The 20399-nt window shown below is 35.3% G+C and overlaps 5 protein-coding genes across 14 annotated transcripts in view; 3 read left to right on the forward strand and 2 right to left on the reverse strand.

The window, feature by feature from the left end:
• trsn (translin) lies at positions 1-3603 on the forward strand. Of its 6 annotated transcripts, none has more exons than XM_011642784.3 (6): positions 1-268; positions 1201-1406; positions 2361-2463; positions 2691-2906; positions 2979-3058; positions 3116-3603. In XM_011642784.3, the coding sequence occupies exons 3-6, from the start codon at positions 2412-2414 to the stop codon at positions 3353-3355; spliced, it is 588 nt and encodes a 195-aa protein (XP_011641086.2). In that variant the 5' UTR covers positions 1-268; positions 1201-1406; positions 2361-2411; the 3' UTR covers positions 3356-3603. The 6 variants fall into 6 exon arrangements, with proteins under 6 accessions (XP_011641086.2, XP_088933572.1, XP_011641087.2 ...); XM_089077446.1 differs by having other exon boundaries at positions 1298-1406; XM_011642780.3 differs by having other exon boundaries at positions 3-268; positions 1201-1546.
• LOC105429654 (uncharacterized) lies at positions 3356-6077 on the reverse strand. Of its 2 annotated transcripts, none has more exons than XM_089077445.1 (4): positions 5917-6077; positions 4442-4816; positions 4017-4358; positions 3356-3916 (listed from the first exon to the last, which is right to left on the reverse strand). In XM_089077445.1, the coding sequence occupies exons 1-4, from the start codon at positions 6011-6013 to the stop codon at positions 3897-3899; spliced, it is 834 nt and encodes a 277-aa protein (XP_088933571.1). In that variant the 5' UTR covers positions 6014-6077; the 3' UTR covers positions 3356-3896. The 2 variants fall into 2 exon arrangements, with proteins under 2 accessions (XP_088933571.1, XP_011641081.2); XM_011642779.3 differs by having other exon boundaries at positions 3994-4358.
• Positions 5822-15861, forward strand: E(Pc) (Enhancer of Polycomb). Of its 2 annotated transcripts, none has more exons than XM_089077438.1 (11): positions 5822-5962; positions 6710-7563; positions 8456-8594; positions 8707-8948; positions 9184-9440; positions 9519-9651; positions 9773-10075; positions 10543-10694; positions 10774-10908; positions 11028-12101; positions 12313-15861. In XM_089077438.1, exons 2-11 carry the CDS (start codon positions 7411-7413, stop codon positions 12428-12430), a joined length of 2706 nt encoding a protein of 901 aa, XP_088933564.1. In that variant the 5' UTR covers positions 5822-5962; positions 6710-7410; the 3' UTR covers positions 12431-15861. The 2 variants fall into 2 exon arrangements, with proteins under 2 accessions (XP_088933564.1, XP_011641095.2); XM_011642793.2 differs by having other exon boundaries at positions 5824-5965.
• LOC105429657 (NAD-dependent protein deacylase sirtuin-5, mitochondrial) overlaps positions 14667-20399 on the reverse strand; it is a 14669-nt gene continuing 8936 nt past the window's right edge. For all 3 annotated transcript variants that reach the window (XM_089077442.1, XM_089077441.1, XM_089077440.1), the window contains one exon: positions 14667-15085. In XM_089077442.1, coding sequence (XP_088933568.1) covers positions 14863-15085 — 223 coding nt within the window. In that variant the 3' untranslated portion in view covers positions 14667-14862. The remainder of the gene's footprint in view (positions 15086-20399) is intronic.
• Positions 18166-20399, forward strand: part of LOC105429658 (fanconi-associated nuclease 1) — a 7246-nt gene continuing 5012 nt past the window's right edge. Inside the window, 1 exon segment of the mRNA XM_089077439.1 lies at positions 18166-20343. Coding sequence (XP_088933565.1) covers positions 20221-20343 — 123 coding nt within the window. The 5' untranslated portion in view covers positions 18166-20220.

Raw genomic sequence — 20399 nt, forward strand, 5'->3', positions numbered from 1 at the left:
TGTGGACCTCTAATGAATGTTATATTCAGTGTGGAACCATCCACCGTGAAAGTTCACTGGACGATTAATAGACGTTCAGAATCCTAGAAGATCGTCCACCATGAAGTTTGGCTGGACGGCTTATGGACGTCCACGATGAAATCCTAGAGCACCGTCCATCGTGGACTTCTAATGAATGTCTATCTGATTTCCATCGTAGAGACAGACGTTCGATGGGAGTTTAATAGAGTCATGGAGATCCAATAGACGTCCACTGGAGGTTATGTAGGTAATAATATAAATTTATAACAAATTAAGATATAATAACTAAGTTTTGTATTGTATTTAAAATAAAGAATACACGCTTTTATACATAAAATATATAGTGCGCGCGCGTGTGTGTGTGTGTGTGTGTGTGAGTGTGTGAGAGAGAGACAAATGTATTTTTAAATACAAAATATGAAACATTTTATATGAAATAAAATAAAAAATGAGATATATATATATTTTATGTATAAAAGCATGTATTTTTTATTTTAAATACAGTATAAAACTTAGCTATTATACCTTAATATGTTATAAATTTATATTATTAAATATCTTTTATCTACATATTTATTTTTTAAAATGTAATATATACTATTTTTTTAAGATTGTTCTTTTACAACAAATATATGTGTATTGTATGACAATTTTTATTTGTAAATCCAATTTCTCTAATATAACAATGAATTAAAAAGAGAGCATAAAGACAAGGTGAAAGAGTAAGCAAGAGAGAAGTTCAGATGGCGTTATTGTATAAAGTCTCAACTTGCGCGCTACGATTTTGATTTCATGTAGAGTACTTTCCATTTAGTGACACAAGTCGACACAAGTATCGTTCTATCTTTCTTGATACCTTTCAATGATAACAAGAACAAAATGATACTTGTGTCGACTCGTGTCACTAAATGGAAAGCACCCATATTGAAGGGAGTTGCGCTATTGTATAGCCTTCTCTATACTAAACTATAGAAAACCGCGACCTAGCGGAGAAAAGGACGGGCATACTAAAGTTGGGGAGCATCTCATTTGACCATGTTGCGATTGACCATAGCCACTCACAGCGGCCGGTGGCTAGAGATTTTCCTTTGTTTTAAACGCTATGAGTGACTAGGGATCAATTGCAACGTGGTCAAACGGGCCCCACCCCTAAAGTTGAAATCTATCTCTTTTCTACAGTGTACTTATTGGTTAATCTTATGGAGAATAACATTAACCAATCCGAGAATCTCTTAACAAAAAGAGCGATACCAATTCGCACGTTGTCTTTCTTTAGTAAGTGAGACATCTCCACTCCTTGAAGGCTCCAATATAGAACTCAATGGTGTTTTTGAACGTAGCCACAAACAGATGACAGATGTCGTATCAGCCAACGAAATTGATCGGTGCGTAATTCATTGACGGTCCAATATTGCACGAGAATTATTGTTTCTTGAAAATAATGGAAGACGCTCTGACTTCTCCGATAACGAAAATGTTCATTTCGTTTCAAGACTGTCTGAACAATGAGCAAGAAGTGCGTGAGGTGCGTATATTCATTTTTCGAGAGTGCAACTCGAATAGGTTAGGTTATGTTTTACGTCAGATCGCTTTTCGCGGCAAACTCGCGATCCGTATTATTTTAATCAGTTCTGATAAGAAGAAATCACGAAATCTGACTGAATCAACATTTACGTTTATATTTACGTTTTTAATCTTGCCTGGCGGGTTATATTCGTAATTCATGTAAACATGCGAATGGTTTACATCATGGGATGTGACCCTCTTGATACTGTTCAAAGCCGGATTTTCATAGCGTTTTCCGAAATAAACATGGGATAAACTCTTTCTTGAGAATGCGAGAATTTTTGTTGCTAAAGATGTCATCATTTGTTACTTTAATTTTGTTCAAAGTTGATCTAATAGTGTTTTTAATTGCAATAGGTTTTGATTCAAAGTCGTTTACAGATTTCGTTGTGTTATGTCCTTATATAATTTTTGTATTGCGTAATCACGCATTTCAATCTTTACTTTCTAATTTAATTAATTTTTAATTTTTTATTACTATTATAATTTTTGCATTTGGTATGTATTATAGTTGATATTGACCTTTAGGACAATGGCCACATAAAAAAGAAGAAAAGGAAAAGATTTGATTCCGATTAATGCTATCATAGTGCATTTCTTACATGTGCTTTTTTGTTTTTCCTTTTTTCAATGTTGCATTCTATATCCATCTGCTTTAAGTATAGGATGTGCACTATGATGGCATAACTCAAAGTCTACTATAATCAAAAATGCTATAAGTAATATACAGTGAAATATATCAAAATTTCATGAACCTTCTTTTTTTGTTGCAGCAAATCCGTGTTATTGTTAAGAATATTGAGAAGAATTCCAGGGATATATTAATGACCTTACAAAATATTCATACAGTGGATCACACAATGGAGGAGAATATAAGTATGTTTTTTTATTGATATATTTAATTTTCTTAATAAATTCTAATATTGATGAAAAAGTAAAACAAATAATATTATTAATTTCCTCTTATTTTTTTGTTTAATTATTATAAATTTAAATATAATTTAATTTAAATTTAAAAAGATTAAATTTGAAGGGATAACATATTGTATAATAATTATAAGATGTATCATAAATAATATTCACCTGATATTGGTAAATTACAGTTGTATCAAAATATTGTAGAAAGGCAAGAGAAATATTTGATGATGTAAGGACCCAATATGCAAGTCTAGCTGAAGTGGTACCAAGTAATCAATATTATCGTTATCATGATCAATGGCGTTTTGTTACCCAGAGGTTGTCCTTTCTAGTTGCTCTAGTAATATATTTTGAAATTAAAGTTTTGGTTGATAAAAAGACTGTTGCAGATATATTAGGAGGTACATGAATATTTAAATAACATTTGTTTATTATACCTGAATAGAAAAGAAAAATTTTTATTATTCTTGCAGTAAAAAATAATAGAGAAGATGGTTTCCATCTAGATCTGGAAGATTACTTACTAGGCCTGCTGCAATTATCTGCCGAATTAGTATGTATATTTATAATTTTATTTCATAATGGTTTTGTAACAATGTGTACTTTTTAGAGTCGTTTCGCTGTAAATAGTGTCACGAATGGTAATTATGAGTGGCCGATGGAAATTGCGACGTTCGTTAATAAAATAAATGCTGGATTTCGGCTATTAAATTTAAAGAACGATATATTAAGGAAACGATTTGATGCTCTTAAATACGATGTGAAGAAGATCGAAGAAGTAGTGTACGATTTGTGCATTCGCGGTTTGATACCATCGCCCCGGCCTATTGAAGAAATGCCTATCGAATAATTTCTTTTTTTTTTATTTTTTCACAATATTTTACATTAATATACCTCCATAAATATAACGAGTGCAATGTGCAAAAAAAGATACACAGTGTTCATATATAATATATAATAAAAATATATGCTCTTTATTTAGATTTTTATATTTTAGATTATTAATGCTAAGTTATTGATATAATTCCGAATATACGTAATTATAAATATACGTAATGTATGTAATTTGAATTAAAAAAAATATATAAGTTAATCTTATTTATGTTTTATAATCTTTAAAAAATTGTAAAGTGTAAAATTAAAACTTATAAATTCCGATATCAGAAGTGATATACAGCTCAAGATACTCAAGAATTATTTATCTCGATCTATATATCTTTACTCATTATATTTTATTGCATATAAGTTTCATTGTTCCGACGTACGATATTTGGTGAAATTAATAGCCTTTATTAAAATCAAATACGTTTATCATATTTTCTCCATTCATGTATCTAGTATAATTTGTAGCAAATAGCTTTGCAACGTTTTGTGGAACCGTCCGAGCCGAATTATGAGGTGAAATAGTTACCTAAACAGATATTAATGTCATATTAATCAATTCTAGATGAAAGCTTTTTTATCTATTGGTTAACAAATGACAATTACTTGGGGTAATTTCCATAGCTTACTCTCTTCTGGTAGCGGCTCTTCTTCAAACACGTCTAAGATAGCAGCTGAAATCCATTTTTGCTCAAGAGCATTTATCAGATCTGCTTCTCGAATAACAGAACCACGTCCCACGTTAATAAAAACTGAATCTTTATTTTTACAATGCTGCAAAACATTCCCGTTTAAGAGACCCACTGTATCCTGAGTCGAGGGCAGTACATTGATGACATAGTCGCAATTTTTCAGAATGTCTGACAGACCCTCTACAGTTCTGTATTCATCAAGGTACGATAATTTCTCTTTTGGGACGGTACGTGTCATTCCCCAAATAGTCGCGCCAAACAGTTTTAGTTTTTCTGCCACTATAAAAATATTAAGAAATGAAAGAGAATTGAAAGAGAAATTTTTTTGATATACAATTTAACTCTTGGTATTCATAACTCACCAGATTTTCCTATCGTTCCTACCCCTAGAATACCTACAGTTAAATCATGTATATATCTATGATCCCCCAGTTTACCATCTTGTTTCCACACAGCAAGTTTTTGATTCTCATATTGTTGTCTCTGATCGCGCTCATAATTAACAATCTGCGCTATTACGTATTCAGACATGGCTAGACCAAATGACTCGTCGGAAAAACGAGTCAGTATATAATCTCTTTGCGTGTTCTGTATATGTGGAATAAATTTGTCCAAGCCAGCCCATGTCGCCTGTATCCATTTGACCGATGTCAACTTGTTTGCATAAGGTATTAATAAATCGCAATCGGCCACTAATATTTCCGCTGTGTTAAGCTTGGATAAAGTATCTGATTGTCCTATAATTCAAAAGTATATTTAATAAAATATTAAAAAGTATATTTAATAAATATATTTAATAAAAATACGTACATTTAAATTTATTTAGATAATAATTTAATCATATGATTATTTATAAACTTTATTTTACATGCATATTTTTTATAAATTTTTCTCTGAAATGAATTAAGAAAATTGTAATGACTATAATAAATATATATTTTATTTCAATCTCAGAAAAGCGTAGTTTTTTATTATTTTTATTATACATTTCGTGAATGCTTGTATTTCCGAATACAGTCTTTGTAATTTTTATTGTATCTATTTAGATTTCTTTATTTATTTATTTACTAATTTATTGGTAACCGACTTGGTTTATCAATATTAATCTTAACTCTTTTAAATTTTTTGACTGAAAGAAATAAAGAAAAAATCATGTATTACAATATTAATACGAAAACTAAATATTTTACTTAAAAATTATGAATTTAATATACATAATCGATTTTGTATATTTCATATGATATGTTTAAATTACGTGATGCCATAATGACTCAAAATCTTCTTATAAATTATTAATTATTTTTGTTTTTGCAATTGATTTTAGGGGATATTCATAATTAAAAATTTTTGTTATTATATTTTCTATTTTAAAAAAATATAAAATATATAATAATAATAAAATATATAATATAAAATAATTTCAAATATTTTCTTTCATGAAAACTATGTAATTTGTGTTTATATTTTAACTTCTTCGTCATTCAAATTGATTTATTTAATATTATAAGTAAATATGTAAACATAAGAAATATGTTCTTTTTAAATTTTTATGACTTTTTACTAATATTATATAGCCAATATGATTCTTATACTTTGATATCGAATTATTCGCAGCGAGATATAACATCGTTGAATTTTTCCGCTTTGATGCGCGTGCCCTCTTGTGGAAACAACGAGAGATCTCAGGTAGAGGCAGTGGGAATTCGACACGTGCTCGTCGCGAGGGGGTTATCATCGCAAGACGAAACGGAGCGATACGCGGGATAGTTTAGCGAACATAGAAATTGTGTCTTTGGTTGCGGACGTATCGTGATGTGCGTGTACGAAGCACTGTTACCTGGCGACACGTCTGAAATGCGCAGATTCGGCAGCCGCGACTGCAGGTGGTAAGATAACCTAGGAATCGTGGACAGAACCGCGATGACCTGCGTCATGTTGTACGCCCAAAGTTGTCATGATTCCGCCGCACGATTTCCGTGACGGACGGCTACGTGAGTCAAACATGAGACCTAACTCCGGTTTGTTTCCGCTTTCATCTCGCAGCTGAAGGCGATAATACGTCGTCACGTGTTATCGCGACGCATGTTTTGGCGCCGTTGACGTCGAACGTTATTCGTGGTCAATTTTCAAACACCTCGTCGGTGAACGCGATGGATCATTTGCTTCAATTGTACATTTTACACTCGCTGTTTCTTGCGAGTCTTTTTTTTTATTCTTTTCTCTTTATGTTTAAAACCATGCACGCTTTAATTCTAAGTACAGAAAAGTGATAGATCTCGTAAAATGGTGTGACACTTCTCATTTCGGATCTGGCGCGCATCTCGAATGATTTCGAGACGGCGAATGAAATCGCGACCAACTTCAAGCGCTCGCCGCGCTGCGCCGACGCATGCGCGGGAGTCGCAGAAATGATTCTGAATCATTCCTACTGTCTAACATGTCTAGGGCGCCTTAATTTTTTTTTTTTCCTAATAAAATTCTTGTTAGTAACACAATAATAAAATACAATGTAATGAGAATTATTGAGGAAAGTGTATTTATGTGACGACACGCGTGAGCAAAATAATTTACAGCTATTTTTTCTGGACAAAAGAATCCTACATTGTATTTATATTTACATTTTATTACAGAATTAGATATTTGACATACGGATCTACAAGAGGATGTGAACGCGTGGGCAAACACGCAAATACGAATGAGATTAAACGGACATTAAACGTGTATTGTGAAAGTGTGTTTTCAATATGTGTTTTCAATGAGCAATGATCTTTTCTTAAAATCGCGCATTGAGCGAAACGACATTTCATCAGCGCGAAACGACGTTTGAACGCGGCGCGAATTTACGCGAAGTCGTCAAACTCGGAACTTGAGGTGCGCGCGCAGGACGACGGTGTGTACTCGGCATACGGCGGGAGCTCGGCAGCCAATAGGCGCGCGTGAGCCGCGTCACAACGTCGGCGACAGCGACGCAGCGATTCCCGCGCGGCGCACGTCCGCCCGCGGAACTGCACGGCGGCGGCCGAACGTGTTAAATGGCTGTGCGTCGGCCATGATGGCTTTGAGCAGGGACCGTGTCACGCAAACATGTTTTCAAAGTGATATATCTCGTTTGGTGACTGAGTGACCGTGTTCCAGCGCGATGGCCGGGGAACGATGAGGCCCTGAGCGCTCTCTGTGCCGGGTAATTCGGCCCCAGGGCCCCCAGCCAGGCCTCAATAGCCAGGTCTACGGCGTTCCGCGAGCCCGAGGCCCCCCAACCGACCCAACTGGCCTCTTACGGTGCGGCCAGCCATCCTTGGTTGTCAACACGCGCGAGCCAGCCGCCCTCAGGATGAGCAAGCTGTCGTTCAGGGCGCGTGCCCTGGACGCCTCCAAGCCCATGCCGATCTACATGGCCGAGGAGCTGCCGGATCTACCAGATTATTCGGCCATTAACCGCGCGGTGCCCCAAATGCCCAGCGGCATGGAAAAGGAGGAGGAATGTGTAAGTCGGAACGTCTAGCATCTCGTTCCAGCATGTTTTTCCCGTCCGCCATCTTACTCACGGCGGAAAATTTCGTAAACAACCGGCAGATGGCGGCCCGCCCGTCATCGTGCACTCTGGAAAATTGTGAATTTTCCGCCTTTAACGTAATTGCCAATTCGCCCGTGATTCTCGACCGTTCTCTCCGTATCTTCCTAATCCTGGCTCGACTCTCCGCCACAACTGTCAACGTCTGGTTTGCCATTAATCGCGAACTCTCGCGCCGCTCCCTACGTCGCTCTGGTTTCTGGCGTCAAAATGTCAAGCGTCTCTATTCCCGACGCTTTCATGATATTCTTGCAATGTTCCCTAGATGCCAGAACCATGTAGTTTGCAAATAACATAATACTAAAATCTTTTTACACCTCTACAATTATATATTTATAATATATTAATATAATACATTATTATATACTGATTTGTCAATTTTATTATATGCATTCCATTAGGCACTGTTTAAGTAGTGAAAACATTGTAGTCATGCAGCATTGAAACAAGCAAGACATACTTTTTGAATCTGTTTTATTTCATCTCGATAATTTCTAGATTGATAAATCAAGTATAATTTTTATAACATGTAATACTAAAGTGTCTTGTCAGAAACATATATGTCTAATAAGATTGTTGTAGATTTGTACATATAATTTGACAATACACGTTTGCAATTGAATAAAACTCAATAATTATTTAAGTATTTACATTGAGTTTTCTATAATAAAATTTTAGTGCCAAAATTTAAATCCCAAAAATGTCTTTATATTGTATTTCAAAAATAATGTATAGTAATAATTCTATTGATCGATGAGAATGCAGAATGCAATTTTAATTATAAATGGTTCTGTTTATTACACAGGAACATCATCTTCAACGAGCGATATGTACAGGTTTAATCATTCCTACTCCTGAAGTAACCGATCTGGCAGATGCGGAAGCTTATGACAAGATATATCCTGCTGATTATAAGCTGCCTCGCCAATTGATACACATGCAACGTAAGATGACGTCGAATATTGATTTTATTATATTTTTTTCTTTACTGCTTGCCATATTGGGAAGATACTTCCAGAAAACTAATAAGTTAGAGAATTTATCTTCTTTTTATAGCCTTTGCTATGGAACAAGACATACCTGACTACGATATGGATTCAGAAGATGAAAAATGGGTTGCGCTACAAAGTCGCAAAATGGAATTGACTCCTCTCCAATTTGAAGAAATGATGGATCGCTTGGAGAAGAGTTCGGGACAAACTGTAGTTACCCTCAACGAAGCTAAGGCACTTTTGAAAGAAGACGATGATTTAATTATCGCAGTGTTCGATTATTGGCTCAATAAGCGTCTTAAAACTGTAAGTATCACATTTTTGTAAATTTTGAGATTTTGAGATTATGTCACTCTCTATATGTTCTCAAATTGTTTATTAAAAAGAAATAGAAATGCATACAAATTTTATACTAAAGACTTTTTTTATATTTCTTTTTCTGTAACTGATCAAATTTCTAATATTTCTATATCAGTTTCTATATCAGTTTCTTGAATATACACACTATGACAATGTTAACATTATCATTTATTTTTTATAGCAACATCCATTATTATTAACGGTTAAAACAGAGAATCGATTCGGCTCGGCTGCCAACAATCCATATCTCGCGTTTAGGCGACGTACGGAGAAAATGCAAACGCGTAAGAATCGCAAAAATGATGAAACCAGTTATGAGAAAATGCTGAAGCTTCGTAGAGATCTTAGTAGAGCAGTCACACTTCTGGAGATGGTTAAACGACGAGAAAAGACGAAACGGGAACACTTGCATCTTACAATCGAGATTTATGAGAAACGGTTTGTGTAAAATTGTAATGATACTGTTGTTGCATATATTATGTGTTTTGCATGAGATTTTTACATTCTATTCCACAGATATCAAGCGCAAGACTTCAGTGGACAAATATTGGCAGAGGTATCAGCATTAAAGACACCGAGACCAGCATTTGCTCCACTCTTCACTAATCAGTTCGGTGTTCATCAAAACTGGACTAACAAAGTTTGTAAAGTATGTATTGATATCAAAGAAAGTATTTATTTAGCTTTGATATTTTATTTTTATATGTTTCGAAGGAATATTGTTTTCATATTTATTATTTAATTTTAATTTTAATTCTTTTTTAATTTAGGATGAAGTAGTACCCAGGAAAGAAAAGAGACAGTATAAGAAACGGAAACATAAAACGGACAGTAGAGGAGGAAGTTTAGATGATACTGGTATCCGTAGTGGAACGGGTAGCGGTGGTGGCCGAGGAAATCGCCCAGGAGTTCTTGGAAGTGGACTGGATACGCTCATCAGTTCGGACGACGACAGTTCGCTTCCATCTCATTCACACACTCAGCCCTCGTTACCCTCCGATCGTGATGACGAAGACACCGCAGATGAGGGTCAATTCGCCTTTCGTCGAAATAGGAATAGTTCTTACTTACCGGTAAATCAGTTTACATATGTCAAGATAATTTTACTCAATTTGTTATTGATACATTATTGATGACATTAATTCAATATAAATGCCTAAAATATTGGCAAAATATTAAAGATATAAAAGTCAAATACTATTCATAAAATTTTGCATTATAATATTTTATCTAGATTTATTTTCGAAACAATCAAATAATTATGTCGAGTGATTAATATGCTATTTATTTAGAATTTTTTATTAGACCTTGAATGGTACTATTTATCTAACTATTAGTTGTACTAATCGCCAATCTTGCATTTCATTAATAGATTGATAATATTAATACTGCATATGTTTTATATTTATAATTCTTTTTGTAAATATTACCGCAACTAATTAGGCCATTAAGATAGTATGTGAATAATCTGAATTATTTTTAAAAATTTTATTTTTTTAGATATGCTAATTTTGTTTAGAATACTAATTTTGTTTTACAGCCTGTATCAGGTGGTTTTGGAAATTGGCCTTGGTGTGATAAAAGTGAAGGTGGTGCGGCTGATAAAAAATACAGGTTTGCATTGACAAGTATTAGCAAACCAGTGCCAAGGTGTATCGGTCTCGCACGACGGAGAATTGGTCGTGGTGGCAGGTACGACATCTATCGACGCGATAAACATGAGATAGAACGATGTTTGACTGTATTTGTTTTATTTCTTGATGATTTGCAGAGTAATATTAGATCGCTGCGCATCCGATATGGATGATATATGGTCTACTTTAGACTTCACAATACATGACTCCAAGCGCGAGACAACAGATTCAAACGCAACCGCCACAGCAATGACAACCATCAAGAAAGAGTGGTAATATTTTTATAACGTTTACATTAAACTACATTATTCTATAAAATATAAAAATTGCCATTTACAATTTTATGAAAGAATAATTTTTATATGATTACATTTGTGTTGCAATTTGATAGGTTACATTTTCGACCAAAGACTCCTCCAGTGTCGATGCATAGTCCAAGCGAGGAAAGTAGCGATGATATGGACTCGGATGTAGAGCCAATAGTGTCTCGATCTAAGCTTCCATATCCATTTCCACCCGAGGCGACGTCCATATGCATCGAGGTGGAACCGGAACGTGCGGGTGACGAATCACCGTTTACATCGGAGTTTAATATCGCGGATTATTTCGCGATGGATGCCGTATCAGACTTTGAGCTCGCGGTCGCGAGCCTCGGTAGTACGGGTAGTGCGTGCATCAGTGGTCTCTCGGATAGCGGCGTGAACGAATCACGGACAGACGGCGAGCTGGGCAGTTCACATTTTATGGTGACGCCGCTCGCGAATAATCTGTTCGCGCCGCCCGTCACGACACAGACTCGGCTTACTCATTGCAGTGGTGGTTTTAGTGGTGGATCTAGTGTTGTACATACTTGTATGAGTTCTTTATCGATTCCTCCGTCGTCCTCCGTCGTCGCGTGTGCGACCAATCAAGCCACTGTGACATCGAATACAGTGTCCACACAGTGCACTGTTGGTCTCAGTGCTGTGGTTGATGTGCAGTCAAATCATCAGCCCAAACAACAACACAGACAATTGCCAAACAACAGTACTGCTGCCTCCATTCTCTCGAAATCCTTGACTAGTCCGATAAATAATAGGAATGGTGGCAGCTGCGGCAATGGTGGTAGTAGCAGTGGTAGTGCAAACGTTAGAGTGTTTAGTGCAAATACCACATGTGGTGGTGGTAGTAGTAGTGGTGGTGGTAGTGGCAGTAATGGCAGTAATATCACAAACTTTGGTAATAGCCATCAGAACGGCCCGCTGCCACACATAAACAACTCTAACAATCTAACAAATAGCACTCACATTGTCAACAACCAACAGTCCACTATAGTTCTACCACAGAAGCATCCACCGTCCAATCTGCTACCCGGCCTGATAACGCAAAGTAAATTGGCGAGCCTCGCGAGGCAGCAGCAACAACAGACACAAAATCAGGCTCCACAGGTCCCATCGTCTGGGGAAATTACGCTTAATAGTAATAGGTAATCTATTTTTGCATGTAATCCCAATAATTATATAAGATTTGTAGAAATGACGAATCTTCCTTCGCGGATGCTTGTGGTACTAAAAATTGGCAAGAGCATTGTAACAAAGTGTTTAGTAAACTGAAACCATGCCACTGCGGTAGCATGATCATATATAGAGTTTTACAGTTTTAACTTTATCTTGATTTATCATTCCATTTGATTATAGTGAAAGTTTGGATATGGAAGTGGATGGAGTGGATGGTTCGCCGTGCGACAGCAAATCGCAGCAACAACAGCTCGTACGAACGAATAAAACAAATTCACTGGCGATGGAAGTGACATGATGCCTGCTATTGGCACCCCTGTTGCCGCCAATACGTCACTGGGGGCTTCGCTAATTCTCTTACCTTGCCTACGATATTTGCTTCGGGCGGGAGATCGGACGCGTACTGATGATAGATTGCGCTACGTTGACAATGAAAGAGCGATACGGCTAGGTACAATTGCAAAATTGCTCCTCTGATTGGTTGTTTTATCGTGGCGATGCTAATCAGCAATAGCGTGGATTCTAATGCAAGTACCAAGTTTCTTTTTCTTCTTATCGTTGGGGAGATATTTGCTCCATATTTTCTAAATTATCTTTTTCCTTGCTCATTGAACGATTAATAGTCATTTATCATTAAATACAATGGTATATAATTATGTAAAAAATATTGTCCTTATTTCTTGTAGATACAAGATTCCAAAATTATCCAATTACTCGAGATTAAATTTGTTGTTAATGATATTGCTCGTTCTCCGTCTTTTCTGAGGATAAAAAATGATGTGTGATCTACATAAATTGGGTTCTGGGGCTCGCGAAAGATACAAATTTAACTAATAAATTAACTATAAAGAAAAAATAATGAAATTATATGTGTAATAAATTATTCTAAAAATAGCATATAATACTTCTTCATTATTTTGAATGACAACAATCCTACTCGTTCAGTGCAAGGAAAATTGTAATCGGAAACTCGAGATGTAAACCATTAAGTTTATCTTGACATTAAAATCCTCACTTATCAGTTCAGTACTGTTCAGTTACACGCGACACGATTTGATGCACAGTAATGCAGCAAGCTTTCTCAGACACAGCATTGATTACTGAATTATTGAAATTCTGGAAAAAAAGTTCTTTAATTTCGCTCATAACATTCATCTTTCGAGTAGACATCCAAGAATATAGAGGCATTGTAGACATATTCGATCGATTATCATAGCTTATTCAGTTATTATAAAAACAAATGATCATGTTTTTGAAAAGAAATAATTTCGGATAACTTCCTAAAGATTCTTTCACAACCGTGCATGGGAAATAGATACAAAACATTACATTAGCAATGACAGGGATTGTACAGTAATCTGCTTGTAAGTACAATAGTATGCTCGAATTACATCTCGTCGCTTTCCAGATAAGTAAGACTACAGGAAAGGAAAGTAGATTAATTAATTTCTTACGAAAGTGTACGATTTTTCTCAATACTGTATATAGATTCGGTTCGTGAGTATTATACAACTTTATATAATAATCCTTATATATACATATATATATTATATATATATATATATATATATATATATATATATATGATACTACGTTTAAAGGCTTCCAGGCTGTGAAATATTGAAGCTATTGTTATTAATTAATCTTTGATAGCATTAAGTCATAATCGTAAAAGAATTTTCTTTTGTTTTTCTCTCTTTCTCTCCAGTAATCGCCAAAATGTACATTTTGATATCTGCATATCCGCCGCCACATGTTATATGCGACTAATATGCGATTGTAATGCAATCATAATATAACTTTGTAATGTTGCGTTTGGAAAGCTTGTTTCACGAAAAATTTGTTTATGTGTGCATGCGCACTGCGAAAAGATCACTTATAATAATATATACTGTGTTAGAATCTACAAAGCTCACCGGGGAGCGACGTATAAGAATACTTATGTCTTTCCATCAGTGACTGAAATTATTACTAGCGACACACGGATACCGAACACGAAATATTTGGAGCAATAGTATTTGGCAAACTGATATATAAGCGGTTAAATTTAATCGTATCTAAAAGCGGATTCGCGTTAACTGTACATGTGTTCTACGCGCGATTCTTTATTTCGTGATTTTCATTTTTTTCTTTATATGTATATACATTATGTATACATGTGTATTTACACCACACACACACACACACACACACACACACACACACACACACACACACACACACACACAAAATGCATATACATATATATATACATACACTTTTCCCGTATGAACAAATCTACGAGATAAGATCGAAGCAAGCTATTACGACTCTATTGCACGTCATATCACACTTTTATCTGTCCTTTCACAGACTCGGTATTACCGTAGGTAAAAAAAGTAAACGTCGAAAAGAGCCGTTCGATACGTGTTCTTATTTGTAGAATAGAATTCTTACGGCTTAGATACGAGATATCAGAATTCAAACACCTGTGTGAATCTTGCCATGCGTTGTTACACCGTACAGGTTTGTGGGATTCGAGGATGCAAATAAGATTCGTGGCGTGCCATTTATTAAGGCTCTGTTTGGACAGATATCTCAAACGTTATTTCTCGAGAACGCAATATTTGCGTCGCAAATTATATATAAATGACAGTCGATCCCTTTATTGGGATACGTATAATTCGCAAAAGTCCGAGAGGTAATAGTCTGTTGATACAACTGAACAAATTATCTTGGATGTATCTACAATTAATCCGAACAGAACGTTTCATCATATTCATATGTTTCATTGACGCAACCTTCCTCTAGATAAACAAAATGTGTACGCTGTCGCTGACGAACACTCGATTCATTATTATAAAAAAATAACACTTGTAGCGGTGTCTCTTGGGTTTCCCATGTGTAATACGGGTGACATAACGGTTCTCTTCCTCTCTTAGTCTTTCCATAGGACGCTCCTCCTTTTGCCAAGCTGTAAAAAAATATAAGAAACACATAGAAAAAACGAAAAGATATCTTTATATGATCGCATTATCGATTGTATATTTCATTTTTTAAAACGTACACGATGTAGATAAGACGACAAATGAACGACATCTTTCCAGGTTACATCGAGAAAGAGGAAGAGAGGGAGAGATCAGAACGGCTTTGTTTTGTTGAAATACTTTACAAAAAACAGATCACTTTTTTTGTACCTTTTACAGTTACACTTGACTCTATTCTTCTTTGACATACTGATAGTTGTATGTTTTCTTATTACTGCAAGCCGAATAATCGCGTACAAGAGTGAACGATGGATATTTGAGATTATGTAGCTCTTGATTGTTATTTGTTGCAAGTTGAAACACGTAGGCACTGATCATTGAGTATAACCGGTGTAAGGGATTCCTGATTTTATCTGTGAACGCCTGGTCTCAAAGGAAAACCTCTCGCGGTAGCGAGCCATGAAACGATTTGTCGCCAGCCGTAACGCGAGAATGGGAGGGAATAAAGATTAAAGGTGCGAATGTGGTTACAAATCGTAGACTTCTCGAACTCGTAATAAAATGAAACAAAAAAAAACAGATATATTGTACATATAAAATAATTACGCTTATTGTATCTCTTACTTTTAGGTAATTAACTGAATAACTGTAATTACAAAAAAAAAAACCGTTGTTGTGGTAGGCGCACAGCGAAATGTGTATGAAAATTTATGAATTTCAAGACGATTTTAGAAAGGAGGAGTAATAAAGAAATTTTATCCTGGATAGGACTTATTATTTTGTTAAGATCTTCACACTTTTCGCCTATATATTGTCATTTTTTTCTTGGGAGATCCGTTTTTCTGACACGTGTTTGTACATACTCTTTAGATACTCGTCGTCGTCGTTTATCTCGTTTTTCTCAGATTCACTATTGCGCGCGAAACCGAAATTCCTCCTATGTATTATTTCCACCTTGTTCGGTTTCGTATATTTCGTAAGCATTTGGCTTTCATAAACATTAACTGTTTGTCGTGAAATATATACAAATACACAGTGACATTATATGTGTTATATATCTCGATACATACATATATATATATATATATATTACACACACACACACACACACACACACACACACACACACACACACACATGTATGTATGTATCGAGATTTCTAGCGATGCCTTGAAAAAAGCAAAGAAAATGAAAGATAACTTTTCCGCCAAACATGACTTTGAGAAGAACGAGCGACTTTATGTGAACAAAAAGAAGAAAAAAGAAAAGATACAAAGATTCGCGAGAATGTATTTGTATTGTAAAAGAGGTAATTTGTTTATATTTTAGTTGGAACGCTGTAAGAGCGAGGTATAGTGGTGTATATGGATTTTTATATAAAATTTATTAATGTTAAAGATAATCCGATAGCCATTAAAGTTAAATAAAACGTCGAGAATCATCAAGATTTGAAGATCGTTCCAACCAAAGACTGAGTTCGCTTTACATTCCTCTGATTTGGCAAACACGAATTCCATTGACGGCTAAGACCGATGAAGTGTTCGTCTTTGCTTCGGATTCTCGTGCGAGAGCACGAGAGACGCATTCCCGGAAAATTTGATCGATCGAAAAAAGAAGAAGCGAAACAGAGAGATCGGTCGTACCTCGAACGGTGAGACTTCGTGTTTACCCAATTCGTTGCATTTGCGAGAAACAATAGTGTATCATCATAAGTAGAAGTTAAGTGCCCGATTGATGCAAATATATATATATATATATATATATATATATATATATATATATATATATATATATATATTCTAAGCGAGGAAAGAATGGGAAAGAAACTAGATCGCTTGTTCGCGGATAAGAGACGACGAGAATGAGCTTAATACTGGTCAATAGGTAATCTAAATGAGAAAGACTCCACGACATTTTTTTCTGCGTAAAAACAGATTTACGATTTAATATCGATCGACGCGTCGAGGCACGATGTCTTATCTACTTATATACGTGTATTTTGTTCTGTGAATACGGTATATAGGGCTTCTCCGCGTCGCTGTGCGACAGGAAGATCCGGTCGGAACGAAAAGAGAGATAAGATGACGCTTCAGCCAAAGCTCCAAACGAAACTTTAAACGAAACTTTGGGCATGAGCAAATCTCTCTTGACGAGAATGATTGTACAGTCGGAGGACTCGCAGGGGTGAGAAGGAGAGAGAAAAAGAGAGAGATGCAGGGAATTCTATATACAATTACGTGTATATATATATATATATATATATATATATATATATATATATATACGGAATATCCTGTACAAGTTTCCAGTATTGCGGGAAAAAGAATTAAAACGAATTAACGAAACACTTTTATCTATAGACACTTTATCCGGTAGGAAAATATATGTGGTGTCAGGGATAATGACATTTTATGCGTCAACAGTCCTCCATAATGTTGGACTTACGAAACACTCTGTAGAACATTCGCTCCGGACAGCCCTTCGATCTGTTCCTCGACGCGAGACATTGTCGTTAATTCAATTCCGTCATCTGATAACATCCCTCAATACTACGAAACGTGTGTCTTATTTATCGAAATCAGTCAGATTTATTATTATTATTAAACTTTTCATTTACTTCCCAAATTAATTATACGTTTTTTCTGTCAAGCTTGCAGTTGCATTTCAGTTGATTACAAAACAACGCACGATTGCAATCTCTTATCGAGAAAACGATTTCAATTTTCCAAACGCGAGAGATATGATCTTTATTTATTGCAAGCACATGGTAGAGAAGAGGTGTTACCAGGTTGACGAGTCAGCATTTCTCACACAACTTATGTATAAAGACCTAAATATTAATTATTCGTAATCATTGCGATTAACGACCCACGAGAGGTAGCGGACGATGTAACTAACTGGGTGTGTATGTATATAAATATATTGTGTGTGTGTATGTATATGTATATATATATATATATATATATATATATATATATATACACGCACACATTATATTATATTGACTCATGTATATAAGTCAATTTACGGGTTGCATTCTTTGGCTATTAAATATATTCTAATTACCATAAAGGGACAGAATGCGGGGGAAGGGAAACGGAAAAAAGAAATCGACGGATATACATATAGTGGACTTGTATATATACACATAATGCAGCTCTGTACATGCAAACTCGACATGTATACATAAATATAAATGTATATTTTATGTACTTATACTTATATATATATAGGTACATAAAATAAAAAAGGAAGAATTAGGTTACAACTTGCTGTATACAGTATCTCTGAGCAACTCGGCGAGCTGAAAGTAATTCCGAGAGCCTGAAATTCCGTTCTGTTTGCATTTTCACCGTGCGTCACGCGGCAATTAGACGTTACTCTTAATAAACGCGTCGCGTATGAATTCCACATTTCCTTGTCTCTTGAGCAAAAAAAAAGATTGCTCTTGCACTCACATGTCGATTGAAAAAAAATTATTTGAAAATATAACAGACGACAAAATTCGACAAAGCGGACCTGCCAAAATAAATCCCAATTGTGCTAGCTGTTAAACAATCTTTTCTTTCTTAATTTATTTTTTTTACGTTTTGCGGTAATATTATATTAGTATTGATAACTTTTCGTATATATGTATATACCCAGTGAACAGACACTGTCCGCAGTATAAACAAATTGATAGATGCTCGTAAACCAACAGATTTAGTATCATTTCTGTCCGCATTAAACTTATGCTTTGCCGGCAGAGCTTATTGATTATATATATTCTATTTATCAAATCCTGCTCGATTTCTTTAGCCAATTTACATCAAACTATAAAGCAAGTATGCCAAAGCTTTTCGTCATTAATGTGTCATCCTAGTTTGTTAACAAACTATCAATGTTACTGCATATGTCAGATCCTATATCAGATCTATAATATTTTCACTAAGAAAATTCATAACAAATACTTTATAGAACCAGTTTTCAACAGTTTTGGCTATCGAGTGTGTGTGCATATATATTCTAGCAAACTACCATTGCATCGATATTATAATTTCCTACTCAGCAATATGTAATATAATATAACATACGTTATATGTAACATTGGTGAGTAGAAAATTGTAATATCAATATAATATCATTGTTACTTTGTGTTTACTGGAATATACAAAGGCGTGCACGAAAAGAAATCAATTTCTCGTCAAAAAGGACTTCTATCACATTTAAATCTGAAAAAGATAAAAATATTAATGGCAATATCCTGATAAATATGCGTTTGTAGATTAATTCCTGTTATCTTATATATAATTTTTATATATTGGGAGATACGAATCGTCGTGCTAGATTGCAATTGCATCATGACATTAACAAATTTAATGCATAATTGCCGGACTTATTTTTCCAAAATTTTTCCTTGCAGGTTATATTTACGTTTCGCGGAAACGCGGTTTACTTCCCGCCACGTGGATCCGCGCGCCTGCGCGCAGAACGGCCAGGTTTGACACTGAGCGGCGTGACCTCGAGCTGCTCGTCGAGTTGTTCTTTCATTTTCATACACAGACGTTCACCGACCGCGGCTTTTCGACTTCCCTTTAATTTTTTCTCTGGCATTTTTACGCGGGAGATTCTGGATTTTTGTCTTCAAGGTAAGGAGAATCAGTTGGATTCACTTAGGCTTCATCTCTCCCGACATCCTTCGCGTAGCTGGAGATTTATGGATATGTCGCGAGCGACAAGTATTACACTGTCGATATTTACATAGATTTCATTGTGGCATTTCATCGTGGATCCGCGTCCGTAAGTTTGGACAAATAAGCCAACATTTGTATTCGCCAGTGATTTGTATGAACTGCTGTAAATATTGTAATTTCTTTGGTCGATCCGTTATGGTTTAGATTAAGTTCTCTAAGGATAGGATAATGTACGAACGAAATAAAAGAAAATTGAGAACAAATACGCTTAATACAGAATGAACCGTTCCTTGAGATGTTCAAGAATGCATCTGCAATCGGATCTGCATTGGATTTCTTTTTTGTAGTTCATGTAGCAAATCATGCACTTGTATCTGTACTGCAAGTTTGCTACGTGTAGATGATTTGACTAATGTTTGATTAATGCCAGCCTGAATGTCTCTGATGCAATGGCACAAACTAAAATAGATCAGTTCTATAAAATTACAAGTAGCAATAGAAAATATGAAAGTGTAAAAAAAGGTATTGATAAGAAATCATCTAATACGAGATTCTCAATAATTGGCAAGACGGTGAGTTATAAGCTGTCTATCACTTGATACATAATAATAATTTAAGTTACAAAATG

The sequence above is a fragment of the Pogonomyrmex barbatus genome, unplaced genomic scaffold (genome assembly GCF_055798465.1).
Source record: "Pogonomyrmex barbatus isolate J1 unplaced genomic scaffold, ASM5579846v1 scaffold2, whole genome shotgun sequence".
Classification (NCBI taxonomy): domain Eukaryota; kingdom Metazoa; phylum Arthropoda; class Insecta; order Hymenoptera; family Formicidae; genus Pogonomyrmex; species Pogonomyrmex barbatus.

Bases quoted from the DNA above. Each gene is read 5' to 3' on its own strand.
- trsn (XM_011642780.3), top strand. From the start codon at position 1,463: ATGGAAGACGCTCTGACTTCTCCGATAACGAAAATGTTCATTTCGTTT. The intron at 2,907-2,978 runs GTACATGAATAT...TTATTCTTGCAG, and splicing joins TGTTGCAGATATATTAGGAG to TAAAAAATAATAGAGAAGAT. The intron at 3,059-3,115 runs GTATGTATATTT...TGTACTTTTTAG, and splicing joins TGCAATTATCTGCCGAATTA to AGTCGTTTCGCTGTAAATAG.
- LOC105429654 (XM_011642779.3), bottom strand. From the start codon at position 6,013: ATGACGCAGGTCATCGCGGTTCTGTCCACGATTCCTAGGTTATCTTAC. The intron at 4,817-5,916 runs GTAACAGTGCTT...TTTGAATTATAG, and splicing joins CATTTCAGACGTGTCGCCAG to GACAATCAGATACTTTATCC. The intron at 4,359-4,441 runs GTGAGTTATGAA...ATATTTTTATAG, and splicing joins AGGAACGATAGGAAAATCTG to TGGCAGAAAAACTAAAACTG.